Source organism: Loxodonta africana, chromosome 16 (genome assembly GCF_030014295.1).
Source record: "Loxodonta africana isolate mLoxAfr1 chromosome 16, mLoxAfr1.hap2, whole genome shotgun sequence".
Taxonomy (NCBI): domain Eukaryota; kingdom Metazoa; phylum Chordata; class Mammalia; order Proboscidea; family Elephantidae; genus Loxodonta; species Loxodonta africana.
The window spans coordinates 19744456-19768941 of record NC_087357.1 but is presented as its reverse complement, the minus strand read 5'-3'; the positions used below and the strand labels follow the sequence as shown (position 1 = coordinate 19768941).

General features: G+C 35.9%; 1 protein-coding gene across 2 annotated transcripts in view; it reads left to right on the top strand.

The window, feature by feature from the left end:
• Positions 1-24486, top strand: part of ATRNL1 (attractin like 1) — a 697793-nt gene that overhangs the window by 54495 nt on the left and 618812 nt on the right. For both annotated transcript variants that reach the window (XM_023546681.2, XM_003409111.4), the window contains 3 exons: positions 14709-14883; positions 19678-19765; positions 23246-23501. In XM_023546681.2, coding sequence (XP_023402449.2) covers positions 14709-14883; positions 19678-19765; positions 23246-23501 — 519 coding nt within the window. The remainder of the gene's footprint in view (positions 1-14708; positions 14884-19677; positions 19766-23245; positions 23502-24486) is intronic.

Below are 24486 nucleotides of genomic sequence, written 5' to 3'. Positions count from 1 at the left end.
TCTTCTGGTCTCAGGATGATGTAGGTCTCTGGTTCATGTGGCCCTTTCTGTCTCTTGGGTTCTTAGTTGTCGTGTGACCTTGGTGTTCTTCATTTTTCTTTGCTCCAGGTGGGTTGAGACCAATTGATGCATCTTAGATGGCCGCTTGTTAGCATTTAAGACCCCAGACGCCACATTTCAAAGTGGGATGCAGAGTGTTTTCATAACAGAATTATTTTGCCAATTGACTTAGAAGTCCCCTTAGAGCATGGTTCCCAAACCCCCACCCTTACTCCGCTGACCTTTGAAGCATTCATTTTATCCTGGAAACTTCTTTGCTTTTGGTCCAGTCCAATTGGGCTGACCTTCCATGTATTGAGTGTTGTCTTTCCCTTCACCTAAAGCAGTTCTTATCTACTAATTAATCAGTAAAAAACCCCTCCCTCCCTCCCTCCCTCCCTCCCTCCCGCCCTCATAACCACAAAAGTATGTGTTCTTCTCAGTTTATACTATTTCTCAAGATCTTATAATAGTGGTCTTATATAATATTTGTCCTTTTGCCTCCAACATTTATTATTTTGTGTTTTTTGGATTAATGCCAGCCTTGTTGGAGTGAGATGGAATCTCGTCGTGGTTTTAATTTGCATTTCTCTAATGGCTAATGATCGAGAGCATTTTCTCATGTATCTGTTAGCTGCCTGAATATCTTCTTTAGTGAAGTGTGTGTTCATATCCTTTGCCCACTTCTTGATTGGGTTGTTTGTCTTTTTGTGGTTGAGTTTTGACAGAATCATGTAGATTTTAGAGATCAGGCGCTGGTCGGAGATGTCATAGCTGAAAATTCTTTCCCAATCTGTAGGTGGTCTTTTTACTCTTTTGGTGAAGTCTTTAGATGAGCATAGGTGTTTGATTTTTAGGAGCTCCCAATTATCTGGTTTCTCTTCATCATTTTTGGTAATGTTTTGTATTCTGTTTATGCCTTGTATTAGGGCTCCTAACATTGTCCCTATTTTTTCTTCCATGATCTTTATTGTTTTAGTCTTTATGTTTAGGTCTTTGATCCACTTGGAGTTAGTTTTTGTGCTTGGTGTGAGGTATGGGTCCTGTTTCATTTTTTTGCAAATGGATATCCAGTTATGCCAGCACCATTTGTTAAAAAGACTATCTTTTCCCCAATTAACTGACACTGGGCCTTTGTCAAATATCAGCTGCTCATATGTGGATGGATTTATATCTGGGTTCTCAATTCTGTTCCACTGGTCTATGTGTCTGTTGTTGTACCAGTACCAGGCTGTTTTGACTACTGTGGCTGTATAATAGGTTCTGAAATCAGGTAGAGTGAGGCCTCCCACTTTCTTCTTCTTCTTCAGTAATGCTTTGCTTATCCGGGGGTTCTTTCCCTTCCATATGAAGTTGGTGATTTGTTTCTCTATCCCCTTAAAAAATGACATTGGAATTTGGATCAGAAGTGCATTGTATGTATAGATGGCTTTTGGTAGAATAGACATTTTTACTATGTTAAGTCTTCCTATCCATGAGCAAGGTATGTTTTTCCACTTAAGTATGTCCTTTTGAATTTCTTGTAGTAGAGCTTTATAGTTTTCTTTGTATAGGTCTTTTACATCCTTGGTAAGATTTATTCCTAAGTATTTTATCTTCTTGGGGGCTACTGTGAATGGTATTGATTTGGTTATTTCCTCTTCGATGTTCTTTTTGTTGATGTAGAGGAATCCAAGTGATTTTTGTATGTTTATCTTATAACCTGAGACTCTGTGCCAAACTCTTCTATTAGTTTCAGTAGTTTTCTGGAGGATTCCTTAGGGTTTTCTGTGTATAAGATCATGTCAGTTGCAAATAGAGATAATTTTACTTCCTCCTTGCCAATCCGGATGCCCTTTATTTCTTTGTCTAGCCTAATTGCTCTGGCTAGGACTTCTAGCACAATGTTGAATAAGAGTGGTGATAAAGGGCATCCTAGTCTGGTTCCCATTCTCAAGGGAAATGCTTTCAGGTTCTCTCCATTTAGAGTGATGTTGGCTGTTGGCTTTGTATAAATGCCCTTTATTATGTTGAGGAATTTTCCTTCAATTCCTATTTTGGTGAGAGTTTTTATCATAAATGGATGTTGGACTTTGTCAAATGCCTTTCATGCCTCAATTGATAAGATCATGTGGTTTTTGTCTTTTGTTTTATTTATGTGGTAGATTACATTAATGGTTTTTCTAATGTTAAACCAGCCTTGCATACCTGGTATAAATCCCACTTGGTCGGGGTGAATTATTTTTTTGATATGTTGTTGAATTCTATTGGCTAGAATTTTGTTGAGGATTTTTGCATCTATGTTGATGAGGGATATAGGTCTGTAATTTTCTTTTTTTGTAATGTGTAAAGACATTACGTGGTTTTGGTATCAGGGAGATGGTGGCTTCATAAAATGGGTTGGGTAGTATTCCGTCATTTTCTATGCTTTGAAATACCTTTAGTAGTAGTGGTGTTAACTCTTCTCTGAAAGTTTGATAGAACTCTGCAGTGAAGCCGTCCGGGCCAGGGCTTTTTTTTGTTGGGAGTTTTTTGATTACCATTTCGATCTTTTTTTTTCTTATGGGTCTATTTAGTTGTTCTACTTCTGAATGTGTTAGTTTAGATAGTTAGTGTTTTTCCAAGAATTCATCCATTTCTTCTAGGTTTGCAAATTTGTTAGAGTACAATTTTTCGTAGTAATCTGATATGATTCTTTTAATTTCAGTTGGGTCTGTTGTGATGTGGCCCTTCTAGTTTCTTATTCGGATTATTTGTTTCCTTTCCTGTATTTCTTTAGTCAGTCTAGCCAATGGTTTATCAATTTTGTTAATTTTTTCAAAGAACCAGCTTTTGGCTTTGTTAATTCTTTCAATTGTTTTTCTGTTCTCTAATTCATTTCGTTCAGCTCTAATTTTTATTATTTGTTTTCTTCTGGTGCCTGATGGGTTCTTTTGTTGCTCAGTTTCTATTTGTTCAAGTTGTCGGGACAGTTCTCTGATTTTGGGTCTTTCTTCTTTTTGTATGTGTGCATTTATCGATATAAATTGGCCTCTGAGCACTGCTTTTGCTGTGTCCCAGAGGTTTTGATAGGAAGTATTTTCATTCTCGTTGCATTCTGTGAATTTCCTTATTCCCTCCTTGATGTCTTCTATAACCCAGTCTTTTTTCAGGAGGGTATTGTTCAGTTTCCAAGTATTTGATTTCTTTTCCCTAGTTTTTCTGTTATTGATTTCTAGTTTCATTGCCTTGTGGTCTGAGAAGATGCTTTGTAATATTTCGATGTTTTGGACTCTGCAAAGATTTGTTTTATGACCTAATATGTGGTCTATTCTAGAGAATGTTCCATGTGCGCTAGAAAAAAAAGTTTATACTTTGCAGCAGTTGGGTGGAGAGTTCTGTATAAGTCAATGAGGTCAAGTTGGTTGATTGTTTTAAGTAGGTCTTCCGTGTCTCTGTTGAGCTTCTTACTGGATGTCCTGTCCTTCTCCGAAAGTGGTGTGCTGAAGTCTCCTACTATAATTGTGGAGGTGTCTATCTCACTTTTCAGTTCTGTTGAAATTTGATTTATGTATCTTGCAGCCCTGTCATTGGGTGCATAAATATTTAATATGGTTATGTCTTCCTGATCAATTGTCCCTTTTATCATTATATAGTGTCCTTCTTTATCCTTTGTGGTGGATTTAAGTCTAAAGTCTATTTTGTCAGAAATTAATATTGCTACTCCTCTTCTTTTTTGCTTATTGTTTGCTTGATATATTTTTTTCCATCCTTTGAGTTTTAGTTTGTTTGTGTCTCTAAGTCTAAGGTGTGTCTCTTGTAGGCAGCATATAGATGGATCGTGTTTCTTTATCGAGTCCGAGACTCTCTGTCTCTTTATTGGTGCATTTAGTCCATTTACATTCAGCGTAATTATAGATAAATAAGTGTTTAGTGTTGTCATTTTGATGCCTTTTTATGTGTGTTGTTGGCCATTTCATTTTTCCACATACTTTTTTGTGCTGAGACGTTTTTCTTAGTAGATTGTGAGATCCTCATTTTCGTGGTGTTTGACTTTATGTTTGTTGAGTTGTTATGTTTTTCTTGGCTTTTATCTTGAGTTCTGGAGTTGTTATACCTCTTTGTGGTTGCCTTAATATTTACCCCTATTTTTCTAAGTAAAAACCTAACTTGTATTGGTCTATATTGCCTTGTATCATTCTCCATATGGCAGTTCTATGCCACCTGTATTTAGTCCCTGTTTTTGATTATTGTGATCTTTTGCATATTGACTTCAATGATTCCCTGTTATGAGCATTTTTTTTTTTGTAATTAATCTTAATTTGTGTTTGTGCTTTCCCTATTTGAGTTGATATCAGGACGTTCTGTTTTGTGACCTTGTGTTGTGCTGGTATCTGATATTATTGGTTTTCTGACCCAACAATATCCTTTAGTATTTCTTGTAGCCTTGATTTGGTTTTTGCAAATTCTCTAAACTTGTGTTTATCTGTAAATATCTTAATTTCTCCTTCATATTTCAGAGAGAGTTTTGCTGGATATATGATCCTTGGTTGGCAGTTTTTCTCCTTCAGTGCTCTGTATACGTCGTCCCATTCCCTTCTTGCCTGCATGGTTTCTGCTGAGTAGTCTGAACTTATTCTTATTGATTCTCCCTTGAAGTAGACCTTTCTTTTCTCCCTGGCTGCTTTTAAAATTTTCTGTTTATCTTTGGTTTTGGCCAGTTTGATGATAATATGTCTTGGTGTTTTTCTTTTTGGATCAATCTTAAATGGGGTTCGATGAGCATCTTGGATAGATATCCTTTCGTCTTTCATGATGTCAGGGAAGTTTTCTGTCAGCAGATCTTCAACTATTTTCTCTGTGTTTTCTGTCCCCCCTCCCTGTTCTGGGACACCAATCAGACGCAAGTTATCCTTCTTGATAGAGTCCCACATGATTCTTAGGGTTTCTTCATTTTTTTTAATTCTTTTATCTGATTTTTTTTCAGCTATGTTGGTGTTAATTCCCTGGTCCTCCAGATTTCCCAGTCTGCATTCTAATTGCTTGAGTCTGCTCCTCCGACTTCGTATTGCGTTGTCTAATTCTGTCATTTTATTGTTAATCTTTTGGATTTCCACATGCTATCTCTCTATGGATTCTTGCAACTTATTAATTTTTCCACTATGTTCTTGAATAATCTTTTTGAGTTCTTCAACTGTTTTATCAGTGTGTTCCATGGCTTTTTCTCCAGTTTGCCTTATGTCGTTTCTGATGTCTTTAAGCATTCTGTAAATTAGTTTTTTATATTCTGTATCTGATAATTCCAGGATTGTATCTTCATTTGGGAAAGATTTTGATTCTTTTGTTTGGGGGGTTGTAGAAGCTGTCATGGTCTGCTTCTTTATGTGGTTTGATATCGACTGCTGTCTCTGAGCCATCACTAAGATATAAAAAAAAAAAATAATGATTTATTCTGTAATTGCTCACTGAGTCTTATCTTGTTTTGTTTTCTTTCAATATACGTGGATGGGCTACTAGATTGTGCTGTCTTGTTTGTTGTAGCCCTTGACTTACTTATGACCAGCAGGTTTGGGCTGTTGCCAGATATATATGCCTGAGTCTATTCACTATTGTTGAGTAGAATCTGTGTGCATCAAGTGTGTGTTGCACCCAGCACCTATCCACCTCGAGAAGTAGTGGTGATAGTTGTGTGCATCAGATTCTATTAGCAGCTGGGGTTCACCCTCTAGGGGGGGCAGGATGCTGACAGGGTTCCCCCAAGTATCAGTGAGGTAGGTGTGTCTCTATTCCTATAGCACCTTGGTGGGAGGGCACTGCAGCTGTACCTTAGGCCCCCAATGCAAGTACCTCTACTGATTGGTAGATGTCACCCTCCTTAGACCCCTAAGGCAAGAGGCTAGGTGGTCTAGGAGGAGCTTCAGCCCTCAGTTCTCTGTTGTGGGTCAGTTAGGGCTCTTTTGAATAAGCAGAGATAGCAGACCTGGGAAACTTGTTTTTCCAGAAAATCCGCTTACTGGGACACTGGCTCCAGGCTCCGAAAACAGTCACTGCTTCCCCGTATTTGTTCGTTCTCCATCTCTAAATCTGTGTTTGTTGTTCAGGGTTTGTAGATTGTTATGTATGTGATCGATTCACCTGTTTTTCCGAGTCTTTGTTGCAAGAGGGATCCGAGGTAGCGTCTACCTAGTCCGCCATCTCGACCCAGCCAAGTTGTGAGGATTTTTGATTATGTTGAGGTGAAATCCACACTGAAGGCTGTAGTCTTTGATCTTCGCAGTAGGTGCTTCAAGTCTTCTTCACTTTCAGCAGGTAAAGTTGTGTCGTCTGCATATCACAGGTTGTTAATGAGTCTTCCTCCAATCTGATGCCCCATTCTTCCTGTAGTCCAAATTCTCGAATTATTTGCTCAGCATACAGATTGAATAGGTATGGTGAAAGGATATAACCCTGACGCACACTTTTCCTGACTTTAAGAAGTATCCCCTCGTTCTGTTTGAATGACTGCTTCTTGATCTATGTACAGGTTTCCCATGAGCACAATTAAATGTTCTGGAATTCCCATTCTTTGCAATGTTACCCATTATTTGTTATGATCCACAGAGTTGAATGCCTTTGCATAGTCAATAAAACATAGGTAAACAGCCGTCTGGTATTCTCCGCTTTCAGCCAGGATCCACCTGACATTGGCTATGATGTTCCTGGTTACACTTTCCTCTGAATTTGGTTTCAATTTCTGGCAGATCCCTGTCAATGGAATTCCTGGTGGCATAGTGGTTAAGTGCTATGGCTGCAGTTCGAATCTATGAGGTGCTCCTTGAAAACTCTATGGGGCAGTTCTACTCTGTCCTATAGGGTCGCTTTGAGTAGGAATTGACCTGATGGCAATGGGTTTGGTTTTTTTTTTTCCCTGTTGATACGCTGCTACAGCTGCTTTTGAATGATCTTCAGCAAAATTTTACTTGCGCGTGATATTAATGATATTGTTAGATAATGTCTGCGTTCGGTTGAATCACCTTCTCGGAAATAGGCATAAATATGGGTCTCTTCCAGTTGGTTGGCCAGGTAGCTGTATTCCAAATTTCTTGGCATAGATGAGTGAGCACTTCCAGCCCTGCATCTGTTTTTTGAAACATCTCAGTGGGTATTCTGTCAGTTCCTGGAGTGTTGTTTTTTGCCATTGCCTTCAGTACAGCCTGGACTTATTCCTTCAGTATCGTCTGTTCCTGATCGTATGCTACCTCCTGAAATGGTTGAATGTCGACCAGTTGTTTTTGGTATAGTGACTCTGTGTATTCCTTCCATCTTCTTTTGATGCTTCCTGCATCATTTAATGTTTACAGCTGGTTGTTTTGTTGGGTTTGAATTTGAGAATAGACCGACCAGGCAACCTTTCCTTTTGTTATACCTAAAGTCGCTGTGAGTCTGAGCCGACTCAACAGGCAACTAACAATAAACTGCTTTTTTGTGCAAATATAAGGTAGTATTCGTTTAAAAGATTGATATTACCATAACAGTTTCCTTCTTAATAAGTAGACACTTTGTAGTAGGTTTTGGTATGGTAGTTTCTTCCCTTTGTAAGCAGATTTAATATATTTTATTAATAGGTAAAAATTTGAATTTATGAACAATATTTAAATATCAGGCATACTATTAAAGATATTCTGTAAGCATTATACCTTTACCAATCTAAAATGTGTGACAGGTTGATTATTGTGCCTAAAAGAAATGTTGATTTGTATGCTTTCATTAAGGATCCCCGATGGTGCAAACGGTTAAGTGCTTGGCTGCTAATCAAAAGGTTGGTGGTTTGAACCCATCTAGTGGCCCACCTGGCAGTCTGCTTCCATAAAGATTACAGCCTAGAAAACCCTATGGTGCAATTCTGCTCTGTTACATGGGGTTGCGATGAGTCAAAATCTACTCGATGGCACCTAACAACATACTTTCATTGTTTTAGATGAAGTATAATTTTGAGGGCCATAATTATTCCAAAAATAGATCCTTAACATTTTTTAAATGAGTCTTTTCTAAACACATATTTTGTTGGTATTGGTAGTTTTGAAAATGTGTGACTCAAGAGCTATATAATGGGCTCAGTAGTGGGGTAGGATGGAGGAGAAGTGGCTCTTCAATACCTTCATCACCACTTTGTGATATTTTACGTATTAAGATTCCATGTAAACTTTGCTTTAATGTTTCCACAGCTCAAAAATAATAAGCGGAAACCACTGATGTTTGTTAAGAAAAGGGCAGCTCCTTTCCATGTTATGATAGCGTCATTGATCTAAACTGAGAACCAAATATTCTTAGAACACATCTAATGTAATGATTACCACTCAGCCAACTCATTGTTTTATAAAATGAAAATACTGGCCTGTATAAGTCAAAGAAACAGAACTGCTAGGACACGCATATATATACACACATGTGTGTGTGTTTTACAGAGTTGTCTCACATGATTGTGGGGGCTGGTAAGCATGAAATCTGTAGGGCAGGCTGTGAGGCTAGAAACTCCGCAGGAGTTGACACTGCAGTCTTGAGGCCCACTGTTACTTAAAGTCAACAGATTATAGATCTTAACCACATCTACAAAAGACCTTCATAGCAACACCTAGATTAGTGTTTGATTAAATAGTCTAGCCAAGCTGATATATAAAATTAGCCATCACATTGAGAGAACAGCTTTGGACATTTAAAATACATTAAAATTGAAACCTGGCCTTTGGAGATTGGTTTTATGGCTTAGAAAACACTATACTTTGGCCATTGTATTATAACAAAGTCAGGTTATTCAAATATTAACATTGAAAAGATAGGATACTTGCAATCATATTGTCTTGTTTTGTGTTTTATTGGAGTATTTGAGCTTCAGTACACATATTAATAAGACTATTTCTTCAACCATTACAGTAAGCTACGTATATCTCTCTTAAAATCTCCCTCCCCAGCATGTATTTCCTTTTTATATCAGCAATCCAATTTCTTTCTGGGAAATTGCCTTCCACTCATTGAGGTAGTCTTATTGGGATGATAAATCCAGGTGCCTGGCTATTCCAATCCTGATTTTTTACCCTCATTTTTAAAATTCTCTGAATTTTCCCATATTTTTTCAACAAATTCACATTTTTTCTTAAGTTAGCAAAATTAGTTTATTTGGCTTACCCTCACAGAAACCTAACGGATATGCTATCCTAGGGATACTATTAGAGGTTTTAGTTCTTCCCTTTATTGCATTTATTTAAAATACCAAAAGTGATACCTGCAGTGATAGAGTTATATACAGAAATGCAGCTTAACAATCTGCGTTTAATCTAGTTCAAAGTTAACAATATTTATTAATATTTTCAGCTGAGAGCTACAAGAAGAAAATAAATACACTAGGCCTTTTAAACCTGTTTCACTTCAGTAGTAACATAAACTTTTCTCATGAGAGTGTAGATTAGATATGAATTAAAGGTATAAGCCAAAATTGTATAAAAAAAAATTCCTGGGTAAAGACTAATTTATTTCTCCCCCAAATTCCTTATTTGACTGATCTGGTATGATTGCCCTCTCCCCCCCTTTATTTTATGAATGTTTTTACATTTTAGACATGATACCAAGAAACTCCACTCAGGAAAATTCATGTTCTTAAAAATCAAAGCCGGCTGTTGAAATATTAGTCAGTAGAAGGAACAATTCATCTGCCCAGTTGTTAGGGGAGATAAAATTTCTGCCAGCTTTTCTATTCTGCATCTTTGTACATAGCAATTACAGTTTTTCTAACAGCATCAGAAATTAGTACAGAGGTCTATTCGTAAATTGAGGGACCTTAGGGGAAGTGCTCTTTCCCTCAGCTGAAGACTTTAAATGTTTATCCTCTTTTATGGAAAGAAAGTTAGTTTGTAAATTTTGTGTAAAGCAGATAACTTTTTTTTGTACTGATTTACATTGTAAAATCAGAAATACATTCCTTTAAGAAAAAGTTTCCAATGCAGAATAATTATAATACTTTGCAAAGGAAGAAAGAAAGTGGTTCTGGAATTGCTTTAGAAAAACTTTCAGAACTCTGTAGTACTATCTTTATCCTAGGATTTGTTATTTGTAATTATTTCTCAAATTGGATTTACCTGTGATTATAGAAATTTTTTACTTGCAATTTTATTTTTTCTTCTGGCCTGTACTTCTGCTTCTAGACCTAGTTGTACTTAGTTTCCTTGTATGTACATGAAATGAAGAGGGTTGGCATAATAACAATAATGCTCCTATTATAAAGGACTTGTCATGTATGAAATATTAATGATTTCACATACATTCTCATTCTATCTTCACAAACTCCTGTGTTCTTTTAGTATAATCTTAATGATTAAATTGAAGCTTAGAGAAGTCCACGAACTTCTCCCAGGTTTCACAGCTAGTAAGAAGGAAAGCTAGGTTTAACTGCATATTTCATTCTTTTACTCCTTTAAAGCTCTAAGTTTCTTTCACTCGTCATCTTGTTTGTTCATTGATTCAGTAACTGTATACTGAGGTCAGTCATGCAGGGGTTGTAGGCCATGTTAAGGATTTTGATTTTAAGTGTGGTGAGAAATCATTGAAGAATTTTGAGTAGGGAAGTGATAGGAGCTTACTTACATTATTAATCATTCTGGTTACATTGTGGACAGTTGAACGTGGTGGAAAGGGAGCAAGAATGGAAATAAAGAGACCAGTTGGGAGACTATGGCAATAGTCCAGGGGAGAGTGGATGGTGAGTGGGACTAGGATGGTAGTGGTAGAGGAAGGAATTAGGAAGGTTTTTTTTTTTTTTTTTAATTTTTATCGTGCTTTAAGTGAAAGTTTACAAATCACATCAGTCTCATACAAAAATTTATATACACCTTGCTATATACTCTTAGTTGCTTACCCCCTAATGAGACAGTATAATCCTTCTCTCCACTCTCTATTTCTCTGTCCATTCAGCCAGGTTCTGTCCCCCTTTGCCTCCTCATCTCCCCTCCAGACAGGAGCTGCCCACATAGTCTCATGTATCTACTTGATCCAAGAAGCTCATTCCTCACCAGTATCGTCTTCTATCCCATAGTCCAGTCCAATCCCTCTCTGAAGAGTTGGTTTGGAAATGGTTCCTGTCTTTGGCTAACAGAAGGTCTGGGGACCATGACCTCTGGGGTCCTTCTAGTTTCAGTCAGACCATTAAGTCTGGTCTTTTTATGAGAATTTGATGTCTGCATCCCACTGTTCTCCTGCCCCTTCAGGGGTTCTCTGTTGTGTTCCCTGTCAGGGAAGTCATCAGTTATAACTGGGCACCATCTAGTTCTTCTGGTTTTAGGCTGATATAATCTCTGGTTTATGTGGCTCTTTCTGTCTCTTGGGCTCATAATTACCTTGGGTCTTTGGTGTTCTTCATTCTCCTTTGCTCCAGGTGGGTTGAGACCAATTGATGCATCTTAGATGGCCGCTTGGTAGCGTTTAAGACCCCAGACGCCACTCCCCAAAGTGGGATGCAGAATGTTTTCTTAATAGATTTTATTATGCCAATTGACCTAGATGTCCCCTGAAACTGTGGTGCCCAAACCCCTGCCCCTGCTATGCTGGCCTTTGAAGCATTCAGTTTATTCAGGAAACTTCTTTGCTTTTGGTTTAATTTGGTTGTGCTCTGTTTAAACTATTTCTTGAGTTCTTATAATAGTGGTCTCATACAGTATTTGTTCTTTTGCAGCTGACCAATTTCACTCAGCATAATGCCTTCCAGATTCCTCCATGTCATGAAATGTTTCACAGATTCATCATTGTTCTTTATCAATGTGTAGTATTCCATTGTGTGAATGTACCATAATTTATCCATTCATGTGTTGATGGGCACCTTGGTTGCTTAGGAAGGTATTTTTAATGGTTGGAGTCTTGTAGGAATGATAGAATTAAAAAATGTTCATAACTGGTGAGACACAGACACTCAGTCACCAACAATCAAAATGGATGCTGGCCTTAGGACTGGAGCAGGATCCTTGATGAATCATGCTGTGCCAGATATTGCCCCTTTAGTCATGGAATGTGAGGAGGTCTGAACTATCTCAGGGAAGAGGTCAGTGGAGCTGGAAAGCGAAGTGGGGGTACTAGTGAGGCAACATCTGCTTACCAACTGTCATTGAAGCATTTCCATATTTTAGCAACTGGAAAGGCTGTATCCCTGTTTACGTAATGACTGTCAGTCTAGGATTTGTTGATGGATTGAATGTAGGATGTGGAAGAAAGAGAGAACTCAAGAATGGCGTCAAGGTTTTTGCCCCCAGTAACTGGGTTAATGGAGGTGCTATTTACTGAGATGGTTAAAACTGGTCAAAGAGTAGGTTTGAGAGGGAAAAAAATCACAATTTTAGTTTTGGATATGTTAAGTATGAGGTAATGATTAGATGCTCAAGTGGAAATGTCAGGTAGGTAGACTAAATTTGAGCCTGGAATTTAAGAGAGATTGTGAGATTGGAGATACAAATCTGGGAGGGATCAGAGTATAATTATACTTTGTATGATTATATAACAGTGTTTTTTACTCTGACTCCCAGCAGCCTGTTACTAATGCCTAAAGTTACAGCATTAGAAATTCATATATGCTCTTTGGATTATTAAACTACCCGTGGAAAAAGCAGAATATTAAATCTTTATGAAAAACCACTGTAATGTGAACTCACTGATTACATCCTTTTCAAAACAGCTGAGATCTGCTGCTTTGAGGAGATACTGATACTGATTAAGAGAAGTTATGCAGAGATTTTGCATGAGGGGCCAGGTTATGAAATGGTAGGTTTTTGACGGCCATATTTTTATAAAAAGGGAGTCTTGAATGGTCTTCACTAGAGATGCCAATATTAGATTTTTAGTGGATGGGTATGCCCATGTATGTATAAAGTAGTCTTTTATAGTTATTTGAGTTTCAAATTATTTGTTTATTAATTTATGTTTTTAATCATTTTGATTGCAAGATGCAGAAAGTTCCAAATTAGAAAATTGAATTTTGCTGAAAACATTAAGTTAATATTCATAACTCTTGTCATTCTGCTTATAAACTTACTAATTTATGGTAAAATATAGGCAGTCTATAGAGTTGGGCTGTAGACCAATCCTTCTAATAATTTACAGAATTTATACAAAATATGTTAGCAACAAAGATAGGAAGATTTTTGACTGCTTTTCTTCTTTTTGTTGGAAAATTAGGTATTTTAAATAACAGAATAGAGTTTTTTTTTTTTTTAATATCTGGAATTCTGTTTTTTCTAGTTCCTTATGAATGCTATAACAAATTACCGCACACTTGGTGGTTTAAAACAACACCCGTTTATTTTCTTCCAGTTCTGGATGTCAGAAGTCTAAAATCAGTTTCGCTGAGCCGAAAACCAGGTGTTGGCAGGGCCGTGTTTTCTCCGGAGGCTCTGGGAGCATTTGTTTTCTTGATATTCCAGCTTCTAGAGCCGTATTCCCTGATGCCTTGGCCCCCTGTCCCTTCCTCCATCCTCAAAGCCAGCAGCACAGCATCTTGCTTCAGTGGTCACATTGCCGCCTTCTTCTGTAGTCAGTTTTCCCCCTCCATCCTTCATGTAAGGATACTGGTGATCACTTTTAGGTCCTGCCTGGATAATCCCAGGTAATCTTCCCATCTCAAAATCCCTAGTCACATATGCAGCCAGATACTGCCTGACTGCTTCCAACTCTGTGCCTTTAGGGAATGGTCTGTTTGTTTTTAACTTTCTATTTGGGAATAGTTTCAAATTTATAGAAAAGTTACAAGAGTAAGAGTACTACAAAGAATACCCCCATGCCCTTTACCCAGATTAATTTGTTATTAACATTTTATTCTATTTGCTTTATTATCCCTGATTTATATGATTTAAAATAAGTCTACGTTTCTTTTTTAAGAAGATAAGATCTGCAATTTATACCAATAGATGTATTGCTTATATACAATGTCCATATGGTCACATTTTTCTTCAGTTAAATCAGGGTTGGCAAGCTTTCTGTAAAGCATAGGATAGTAAATATTTTTGACTCTGCAGGCCATATGGTGTCAGTTGCAACTACTCATCTCTGCTGTTGTTGTGCAGAAGCAGCCATAGAAGATACTTAAATGAATGATGATGACTGTGTTCCAGTAAAACTTTATTTACAAAAAAAAATTAAAAGTAGCGGGCCAGATCTGGCTCATAGACCAAATTGTTGGCCAACCCCTGAGTTGAAAAAAAAAAGTAATCTTTATTTTTTAAGTTTATAATTTACAAATGCTTTCATTTCTACTGTCTTTTAAAAATCAAATATTCATAACAACCCTTAGAGGGTAGGTTGTGATTTACACTTTATACATGAAGGCTTGATGATGAGAGAGGTCAACAGACTTTCCCGAGGTCATAGGTTATACTGCTAGGAGGAGACAGAAGCGGAATTTGAGTATGTTATTTTACTTTCTAAAATTTAATGTAAATCTAAAATTTTATGTTGTTTAAACAAATTCTTTCACATTGTGATATTTGAACGTATTCAAGTCTGATTGAATGTGATTCTTTTTTCTCTGTAGGCATTACATTTGCTGTTAGAATTTTTTGAAATAAATTATATTTAAGGCCATTTGTTGTGTGTTTCAGGAACATTACTTTTATTAATGGATTATTAAATTCTCTTAATCCATATATTGTTTTTATAATATGAGGTCTTTGCTTAATGCAGTGTGTTGATTCTTTTTAAAATAGGTCCTGATTGTTCCTTGAATGTTCCTTCTACTGAGTCTTACTGGATTCTGCCAAATGTGAAACCCTTCAGTCCTTCTGTAGGTCGGGCTTCACATAAAGCAGTTTTACATGGGAAATTTATGTGGGTGATTGGCGGATATACTTTTAACTACAGTTCATTTCAAATGGTCTTGAAGTAAGTAATATTTTTCAGATTTTCACAATCTTTTTATAAACTGAGTTTTTTTTTTTTTTGGTAATAAGACCTATCATAAATGTCTTGCTTTATTGCTGTTCAAACTTATAAATAATTATTCTTGTGGTAGTATTTATTTGCTACATGGAGGTTATTTTGGAATATGTGAGCTTAATAAGTCTATAGTTATTTGCCGTTGTACATTCAGGGATTTTTTTTGTGTATAGAAACTTCAGTACCTCTATAGACTGCTTTTAATCTGAATGAGAAACTATTAACTTTAAAGAAAGGGTGGTCATGCCTTTGTCAGGCATTGTGAATCCTGCCACTTCTTATTTTTTCAGAATGAAGTATAGTCTCTTATAAAAATACTTCCAGTTCTGTAAATTTTATTTCTCCTGAACTTTTATTTTGTACGTTCTTTAAAAGCATGTATTGGGAGAGGAGTGCCAATATTTAGAAAAGAGATCTTTTATTTACTTTTGGGTCAGTAGATATTGTCCTCTGTAGGATTGGGTGATAGGAGCTTTATCTGAATTTTTTCCAGGGGATTATTTTATGGACCATTCAACAACAGAATAAAAGGACATAGAATCGTGTGTTCATCAATGTTGTTTATAGGGATAAACGTGTGGTAACTGGTGTGACGTGGGCATCAACCAGTCAGACTGGCATTGGAGAGTATACCACAATGGTGTATACCCAGGGCTGCCAGATTTAACAAGTAAATGTATAAGACGCCCAGCTAAATTTGAATTTCAGGTAAACAAATAATTCTTTAGTGTAAGTAGGTCCCATGGAATGCTTTTGTTTTGTCCCAGATATCAATGGACCATACTTAAATCCTAAAGAATTATTTGTTGTTTACCTGCAATTCAGATTTAACTGGGCTTCCTATATTTTATCTGGTAACCATGCTCACTGAATATATTAGCCCTTTTAATTTTGGGGATTTAAGGAATTCTTACCGGATGTAAGAGGAGATTGCTTTAAAGCTGTAATTGAAAAATGACTGCAATTAATCTGTGAAATTAAATAAAATAACATGAATTCTTGAGGGAGGCAGGGAGTAAGTTAACTAGAATTCTGTAACAGCAACAACAAAATATATAGATAGATAGTAAAAATATAATAGGAAGAATTGAAAAGAGGAGTTGGTGGGATAAAATGTAAAGATGTGAGAAGAACATGAATAAATAATGCGATTTTAATGTAGAAACAAAAAGGAAACCAACTGATTAAAAAAAATTAAAAGCCTATGAAAGTAAAATAGAACTTGGAATTAAATTGTGATGCTTGCAAACTTGAGTTCTGAAGACAAAGAACAAAATTGTCATGAAAACACGGAAGAAAATTTGTGTTCTGTGCAAGTTGAATAACATTAGAAGTTAAGTGAGGAATATTGTTTAATATTCTCCTAAACTTGCATATTTTCCACTTGAACCAGATTAATTTTTGTCTGAAACCTGGTTTTTTGGTTAGGGTGTTTGTAAAGATTTGTAATAAGCTCTGAGGTTTGTGGGGTTATTATCAAAATCAGATCAGAAATAACTTTCATAACTGTTTCCACAGGATAGAGAATATTGTATTTTCACCATTCTGAATGTAGTTCAATTGTAAGTAGGGATATATAAACAGCTTTTAGAAGTGATAGTGTCAGTCATAGCTTGATTTGTATTCTATGTAGAATTTAACTGGGTGTAGATGTTACATTTCAAGACAAAGTCATTCAGTAAATAATATAGAAGTTCTGTGTTAGTATCTATCTGTTACATTAGAGAGAATGTTTTTCAGAATGTATATATTGGCATTAGTGAAAATAAATACGTATTCATGAGCTTACCTGACTGTTTTTGAGCACTTAGTTTAAGTTTTCTGAGTGCTTTGGATATATCTCTGACAGTGCAGTAGTTAAGAGCTGTGGCTGCTAACCAGGAGGCTGGCAGTTCGAATCCACCAGCTGCTACTTGGAAACCCTGTGGGGCAATTCTACTCTGTCCTATAGGATAGCTCTAAGTCAGAATCGACTCAATGGCAGTGGGTTTGGTTTTGGATATATCAGCAGTCATAACAAATGTCCCTGTGTTTGTAGAGTGAGTGAGGAAACACAGGCAATGAAAAAATACAGTAAATAAGTAAATTATATATATATGCACATATGTATGTGTGTGCCTGTATGTGTGTATATATCTGTGATAGATAAATGATAAATTAGATGTATAGTAGGGGTAAGCAGATCAGAGTGCCAAAGAGGAAGGAGTTTGTATTTCAAATGTACTGATTAAAGTACGCTTCAGGGAGAAGGTGAAAACCGAGTGTAGACAGAAAGGAGGTAAGGGAGCTGGCAGTGCAGTTTCCTGGATACAGAGACAAAGGCTTTAAGGTAGGAGCTACCTGTAGTGTTCAAGAATCAACAAAGAGACCTATGTGATTGGCATGGAATACATGCAAGGGAAGCATGAAATTAAAAGGGTAATGGGGGAGGGGGACAGATGGTATAGGGCATTGTAGATCTTTGGGGAATCATGGGAGGGTTTTGAGTATGCTTTGTCTTGATTTTAGAAGAGTCACTATGGCTACTGTGTTGAGAGTAGACTGGGGGTTAAAAGGAAGAATAGAAACAAGGAGGTAAATTAGGATGAGATTATCAAGGCAATGTGCTGTAGGTAGAAAAGAGGACCAAGAAATGAGGCTGAGGCGTTTTATCCCGAAGAGGCTGGGGAGAAGAGAAGACGGCAAAGGAGATTGAAAGGAGTGACTGGTGAGAGGAAAATCAAGAGTGTCATGTCTTAGAAGGCAAGGGAAGAGAGTATATAAAGAGTAAAGGGAAGAGAGTATATAAAGAGTAAGAAGTGATTAACAATGTTAAATGCTAGTGATTCACCAAATCAGGTAAAATGAGCACTGAAAAGTAGCCATGGATTTAGCATAAGGAAGTTGACCTTGACAAAGGCATTTTTTCTGGAGTGGTGGGGTTAAAGGCCTGACTGGAGTTAGTTTAAGAGAGGATGCACAAACTGGGGATAATAAAGAATGGGGTGGTAATTTGAGCAGGAGTGAGGTCAAGAGAAGTTTTTCTTTTTTTAACATGGCCAGTCTGACACCATATCTGTATGGGTAAGGGAATGATCTAGTATGAGAAAAATTGGTGATACAGGGAAGAGATGGGAGAGCTGCTGGAATGTTATGAGCTCTAGTGCATAAGGGACGCGAATGTTCATTTATAGCAGGAATCAGCCAGCTGTGCGCTAGGAGCCCAGGTCAGGGAGGTAGGAATGGTTTTTAAATTTTTATAGGGTTGTAAAAAAGAGCAAAGAAGAATATGAGAGACCACTGTCGCCTGCAGTGCTTAAAATATTTACTGTTTGGCTCTTTATAGAAATAGTTTACTGACCCCTGATGATTTATGGTAATTTAGTGGAAAGCAGTGTGTTGGGTGCAGATACTGGTTGTATGGGTAGATGTAGTGGTACGAGTCTGTAGACTGTGTTCTGATTGATTATATTTCCTCGTTGTATTACACATATCTAATAGCTCAGAGGAGGCAGTAAGTTAAACATAATGCTGAGATCAACTTTTGGTAACCCTTACCTTTTTTTATAAAGAGTAACTTTCTTCTCTTTCCTGTTGAGATGGAGGAGGGAAAGGGAAGTTAACGATAGTGAGGTTCTTCCCTTACAACAGGGCCCCAGTCATTTCTTGGCTGGGTGCTCTCTCTTGTATGTTCTGGCAAGTTGAGGAGATTTGAGTGTTGAGTATGATGATGACAACTAAACTGGAATTCTGTTAGATAAGCATTTGAAACTTCTGTCTTCATATTATGCTTTTACAAGAGGGGAACAAATATTAATTTCCTTTTTGTATTCTGTAATCCAGTAGTACCTTTTTTAAATTTTTAATTTTTTTAAGTACCTTATTTTTACAGAACTTTTTTTTAAAAATAATTTTTATTGTGCTTTAAGTGAAAGTTTACAAATCAAGTCAGTCTGTCACATATAAGCTTATGTACACCTTACTCCATACTCCCACTTACTCTCCGCCTAATGAGTCAGCCCGCTCCGTCCTCCCAGTCTCTCCTTTCGTGACCGTTTTGCCAGTTTCTAACCCTCTCTACCCTCCCATCTCCCCTCCAGACAGGAGATGCCAACACAGTCTCAAGTGTCCACCTGATACAAGTAGCTCACTCTTCCTCAGCATCTCTCTCCAACCCATTGTCCAGTCCCTTCCATGTCTGATGAGTTTTTACAGAACTTTTTATACTACTGGATTTACTTTGCACAATCTTAAAAGAGTTATCAGTTGATAGGCTGTATTTATATACAAGAAATATATGCTTAGTTTATGTAGTGCTAAGCTAACAGTATAAAATATATGTGTGTAGAATACATAAAGGAAATGGCTATTATACAAATGGAGAAAATTTTTATCTCTTTCCAAGAAGAAAAAATTGACTTTTTTTTTGTTTAAAAATGCAGAACAGCTCACTATCGTTTAGGTTAATCAGTTGGTTGAAATGATTAAAGGTAATTGAACAAATTAATTCTAGTAATAATGTCCTAGTCAAGTTAATGTATATTATACATTTAGGTCATTGAATCCTAGTTTCGATTAGGTATATCTTGAATGAGCCTTTTTAAGAATTTCTAATATGGTACATGAGATTATGAGTTTATTAGTTAAAATTGTTATTGAATTTAATGAATACTTGGATACATATTGAAGAAAAACACATGCAAATTAAAGAGCTGACAATGAATCTTAGCTCATACAGTTATTTTCTTTTCTTGCTTTTAGTTACAATTTAGAAAGCAGTATATGGAATGTAGGAAGTCTTTCAAGGGGACCTCTCCAGAGATATGGACACTCTCTTGCTTTATATCAGGTATGGACATTGGTTACATTTTACGTAGTTACTTTTATGTGTGTGTGGGATTCATGAAGTTATCATTTGAATATTTTGAATCAAGAAATATTTTTAATAAAAAATATGAATGTAATTTGTGGTTAGGCCTTTCAAATCAGATTTTTGTGTATTTTGTGCATATTTGAAAAGATCTGGAAAATACAGGGACAGTAAAAAGAACAAAATAAAAATGACCATGGTGCTACCACTTCTTTTTTTTTTTTAAATGCATATGCATGTTTTAAAACTAAAATAAAAATTTAATTCTCTCTCCTTCATATGTGTGTGTGTGTATGTATGTGTATAAATAATATATATGTGTTGTCTTTGTCTTTTAGTTTTGCTTTTTTGCATTTTGTTCTTTTTTGTAACAGCTTTATTGAGATATAATTCACATACTATGCAATTCATTCATTTAAAGTATACAATTCAGTGTTCTTTAGTATAGTCACAGAGTTGTGCAACCATCACCAAAATCCACTTTAGAAGATTTTTATGACCCCAAAAGGAAACCCTGTACACTTTAGGTGTCTGTCATCTCCCCAGCTCCCTTATCCCCAACCCTAAGCAGTCACTAATCTACCTTTTGTCTGTATTGATTTTTATATTCTGGATATTTCGTATGGATTGAATCATACAGTATATGATCTTTTGTGACTTCTTTCACTTAGCAAAATGTTTTAAGGTTTATCCATGTTATAGCATGTATCAGTACTTCATTCCTTTTTTATGGCTGAATAATATTCTGTTGTATGGACATACTGCATTTTGTTTATTTATCAGATGATAGATATTTGGATTGTTTTCACTTTTAGCTGTTATGAATTATGCTGCTATGAGCATTCATATTGTACAAGTTTTTGTGTGGATGTGTGTTTTTATTTCTTTTGGGTATACACCTAGGAGTGGAATTGCTAGGTCAAATGGTAACTCTGTGTTTAACTTTTTTAGAAATTGCCAGAGTATTGTTCAGTGTGACTGCACCATTTTGCATTTTAAGCCACATTGAGAGTTCTGTTCTTTTCACATCCATGTCAACATTTGTTATTATCTGACTCTTTGATTATAGCCATCGTAGCAGGTGCGAAGTGGTGTCTCACTGTGGTTTTGCTTTGTGTTTACCTAATGACTAATGATGTTGAGAATCTTTTCATGTGTTTCTTGACCCTTTGTATATCTTCTTTGGAGAAGCGTCTATTCAGATCCTTTGCCCATTTTTACATCACGTTATTTGTCTTTTCGTTATTGAGTTTTAAGATTTTTTTTGTGTGTATTCTAGATACAAGCCCCTTATCAGATGTAGGATTTGCAAATGTTTTCTCCCATTCTGAGGATTTTCATTTCACTTACTTGATGATGCCCTTTAAAGCACAAAAGACAAAAGTTTTTCATTTTGATGAAGTTCAGTGTTTTTATATTTTCCTTTGCTGATTGTACTTTTGTTGCCATGTCTAAGAGTCTAAGAATTCATTGCCAAATTCAAGGTAAATGAAAATGTACCTCTATTTTTTAAAAGTGTTTTGTATTTCATAGTTTTGTCCCTTACATTTAGATCTTTGATCCCTTTTGAGTTAATTTTTTATGTGGTTTGTGGTAAAGGTTCTCAACTTCATTCTTTTGCATATGACTATCTAGTTGTCCTAGCACCGTTCGTTGAAAAGACAAGTCTTTCCCTATTTGATGGTCTTGGCTTTCTTATTGAAAATCAGTCAACTATAGATGTATGGATTTATATCTGGACTTTCATTTATATTCCGTTGCTCTATGCATCTGTCCTTATACCAGTACCACTGTCCTAATTACTTTTTGCTTTGTAGTAAGTTTTGAAATTGGGAAGTGTGACTCTTCCAAATTTATTCTTTTTTAAGCTTGTCTGAATATTCTGGATTCCTTGAAATTACGTTTGCATTTTAGAATCAGTTTGACATTTTCTGCCTAGAAGTCATCTGGGATTCTGATAGGAATCATGTTGATTTTGTGGATCACTCTGGGGAGTATTATCACCTTATGAGTATGAAGCCTTCCAAGCCATAAACATGGGATGTCTTTTCATTTATTTATATCTTCTTTAATTTATTTCTACAGTGTTTTGTCATTTTCAGAGTATAAGTTTTCCACATTTATTAAATCTCTTCCTATGTATTTTATTCTTTTTGATGCTATGTAATTAGAATTGGTTTCTTAATTTCATTTTTGGATTGTTCATTGCAAGTGTACAGAAATACAATTGATTTTTGTGTACTGATCTTGTATCCAGGAACTTTGCTGAACTTATTAGGTCTTATTTTTGTGTGTGTGAATTTCTGAAGATTTTCTATATACATGATCATTCATCCACGAAGAGGCATTTCTTTCCAATCTGGATGCCTTTTATTTTATTTTTTGCCTAAGTGCCTTGGCTAGAACCTCCAATATGATGTTGAATAGAAGCAGTGAAAGTAGACATCCTTGTCTTGTTCCTTATCTTGAGGGAAAGCATCCAGTCTTTCACCATTAAGTATGATGTTAGCTTTGAGCTTTTCTTAAAAAAAAAAAAGAAAAAACCAAACCCACTGCCGTCGAGTCGATTCTGACTCATAGCGACCCTATAGGACAGAGTAGAACTGCCCCATTGAGTTTCCAAGGAGTGCCTGGTGGGCTTGAACTGCCATCCTTTTGGTTAGGAGCTGTAGCACTTAACCACTATGCCATCAGGGCTTCCTGGTTTTTCTTAGATAACCTTTATCACGTTGAGGACGTTCCCTCCTATTCTCAGATGAAATCAACAGTGATGATGTATATCATTTATGTATCACTCATTTTAGTCATATGTGATTGAAATTATTTGCGTGATTTATAGATACTGTAAAGACTTCCCAAAGGTGTACTGCTTATAGCCGTAAGAAATGGTGATAAAAATGTACTGCACATGATGCACAAATGTGTTCTACCTTTTTGGTGACAGAAATTGGTGAAAATAGTACAAAAGTAAGACTAGCACAAAGCACTACAAATTGACAGAAACTTCAAATGTAACAACTAGGGACTCAGATCATTCAAAGATTGAAATGACAGTCTTTGGGTAACTTTAATCAGCAGCTCAGTCTGTTATTTTTCTGTTGTATGTGAGGAGTAAATTATTCTTGGTTGTAAGTTCTTAAATAGCTTATTTCACTTTCTATTCTCCCAACGTTGTTTCAGTGTTGTTTTCCTACTAATAATTAAAAATATGGTTATTGAGTACGTATTATACATGTCTTAAATAATACATCTTAGGGTAACTTTTTATAAGCATGGATTTTTTTTCCGTGTTGGTATGTAAAAGTATTAATTATCAATACTCATGTGGTCTTTGTTGACTTTTAACAAATAAGAGTTATACCTTATGCATGCCATGAGCAATTACTGAAATCTAATGTTTAAAATTAGTTTTTGTTCTGTAACTATTTTTTGTATTAATATATATATTTTAACTTTCAGGAAAACATCTTTATGTATGGAGGCAGAATTGAAACAAATGATGGCAATGTTACAGATGAATTATGGGTTTTCAACATACACAGCCAGTCGTGGAGTACAAAATCTCCTACTGTTCTGGGGCATGGTCAGCAGTATGCTGTGGAGGGACATTCAGCACACATTATGGAGCTGGATAGCAGAGATGTTGTCATGATCATAATATTTGGATATTCTGCAATATATGGTTATACCAGCAGCATACAAGAATACCATATCTGTGAGTTACTTTAAAAATGTATTCAATTACATACTCTCTTCTTCTGTGGTTGAGAATATTTTTTACCTGGAATAAAATCCTCATATGAATTTAGTCAAAATGGTGTGATTTGAGACCAGAATTTTAATGTAAGTTTTTGATTATGTGTTAGATTTTGTCTTAATATTTAGGTTTATCTTCTTAGCCAAATTAAGGAAACCTTACTATATAGTCACATTTTTTAAGAATTGAGAATATTTAAAATGAGAAATCCCAGTAGATGGCGATGTTTCTTTATATTTTACTTGTGAACCAAATGCTGAAACTAACCCTATCACTTTACTGTATGCATGCTATGATTGCAGTATTTTTTATTTTTCAGGGTCCCATTTTTAATCTTGTTGCTTTATCTTTACATATTTATATATTTACTCATTAAAGTAAGCTTCCTGAGGATAGTCTCTTGACTTCTATAACAGATGATTATTTGCAGTGTGAAGATAACTGGGGAAATCTATATGTGACTTTTTGTATTATATTGTTAAATACTCTTTGTTTTTCTGGTATCTTTTTTTTTCTATTTTAATATTCTCTGTGACATTCTCAAAGAGCTGTAGCTTTAGTGTTGATTTTCATTTTGTCTACAAATATATACCCTATGGTGGCTACTTAGATTCAGTAACATACTTCAGTTTTGGTTATGAACCTTGTCATTACCTACCTGCAACAAATCCCATAATTTCCATTTTAAGTATTTCACTCTTCAACTACTACCAGTCTTTCCAGCTTACTCTTTCTAGTACCCACACTCCAACAATTCTTTGACCTTCCTCGAGTTGCAATTTTGAAGAATTCTATGGGCAAAATATTTTTTAAAAATATTTTTTATAATTTATTTTTTGTCATGGGCAAAATATTGAACGACGAAGGAAGACAGGAGTACACAGAGTCACAGTACCAAAAATAATTGGCTGACGTTCAGTCATTTCAGGAGATAGCATGTGGT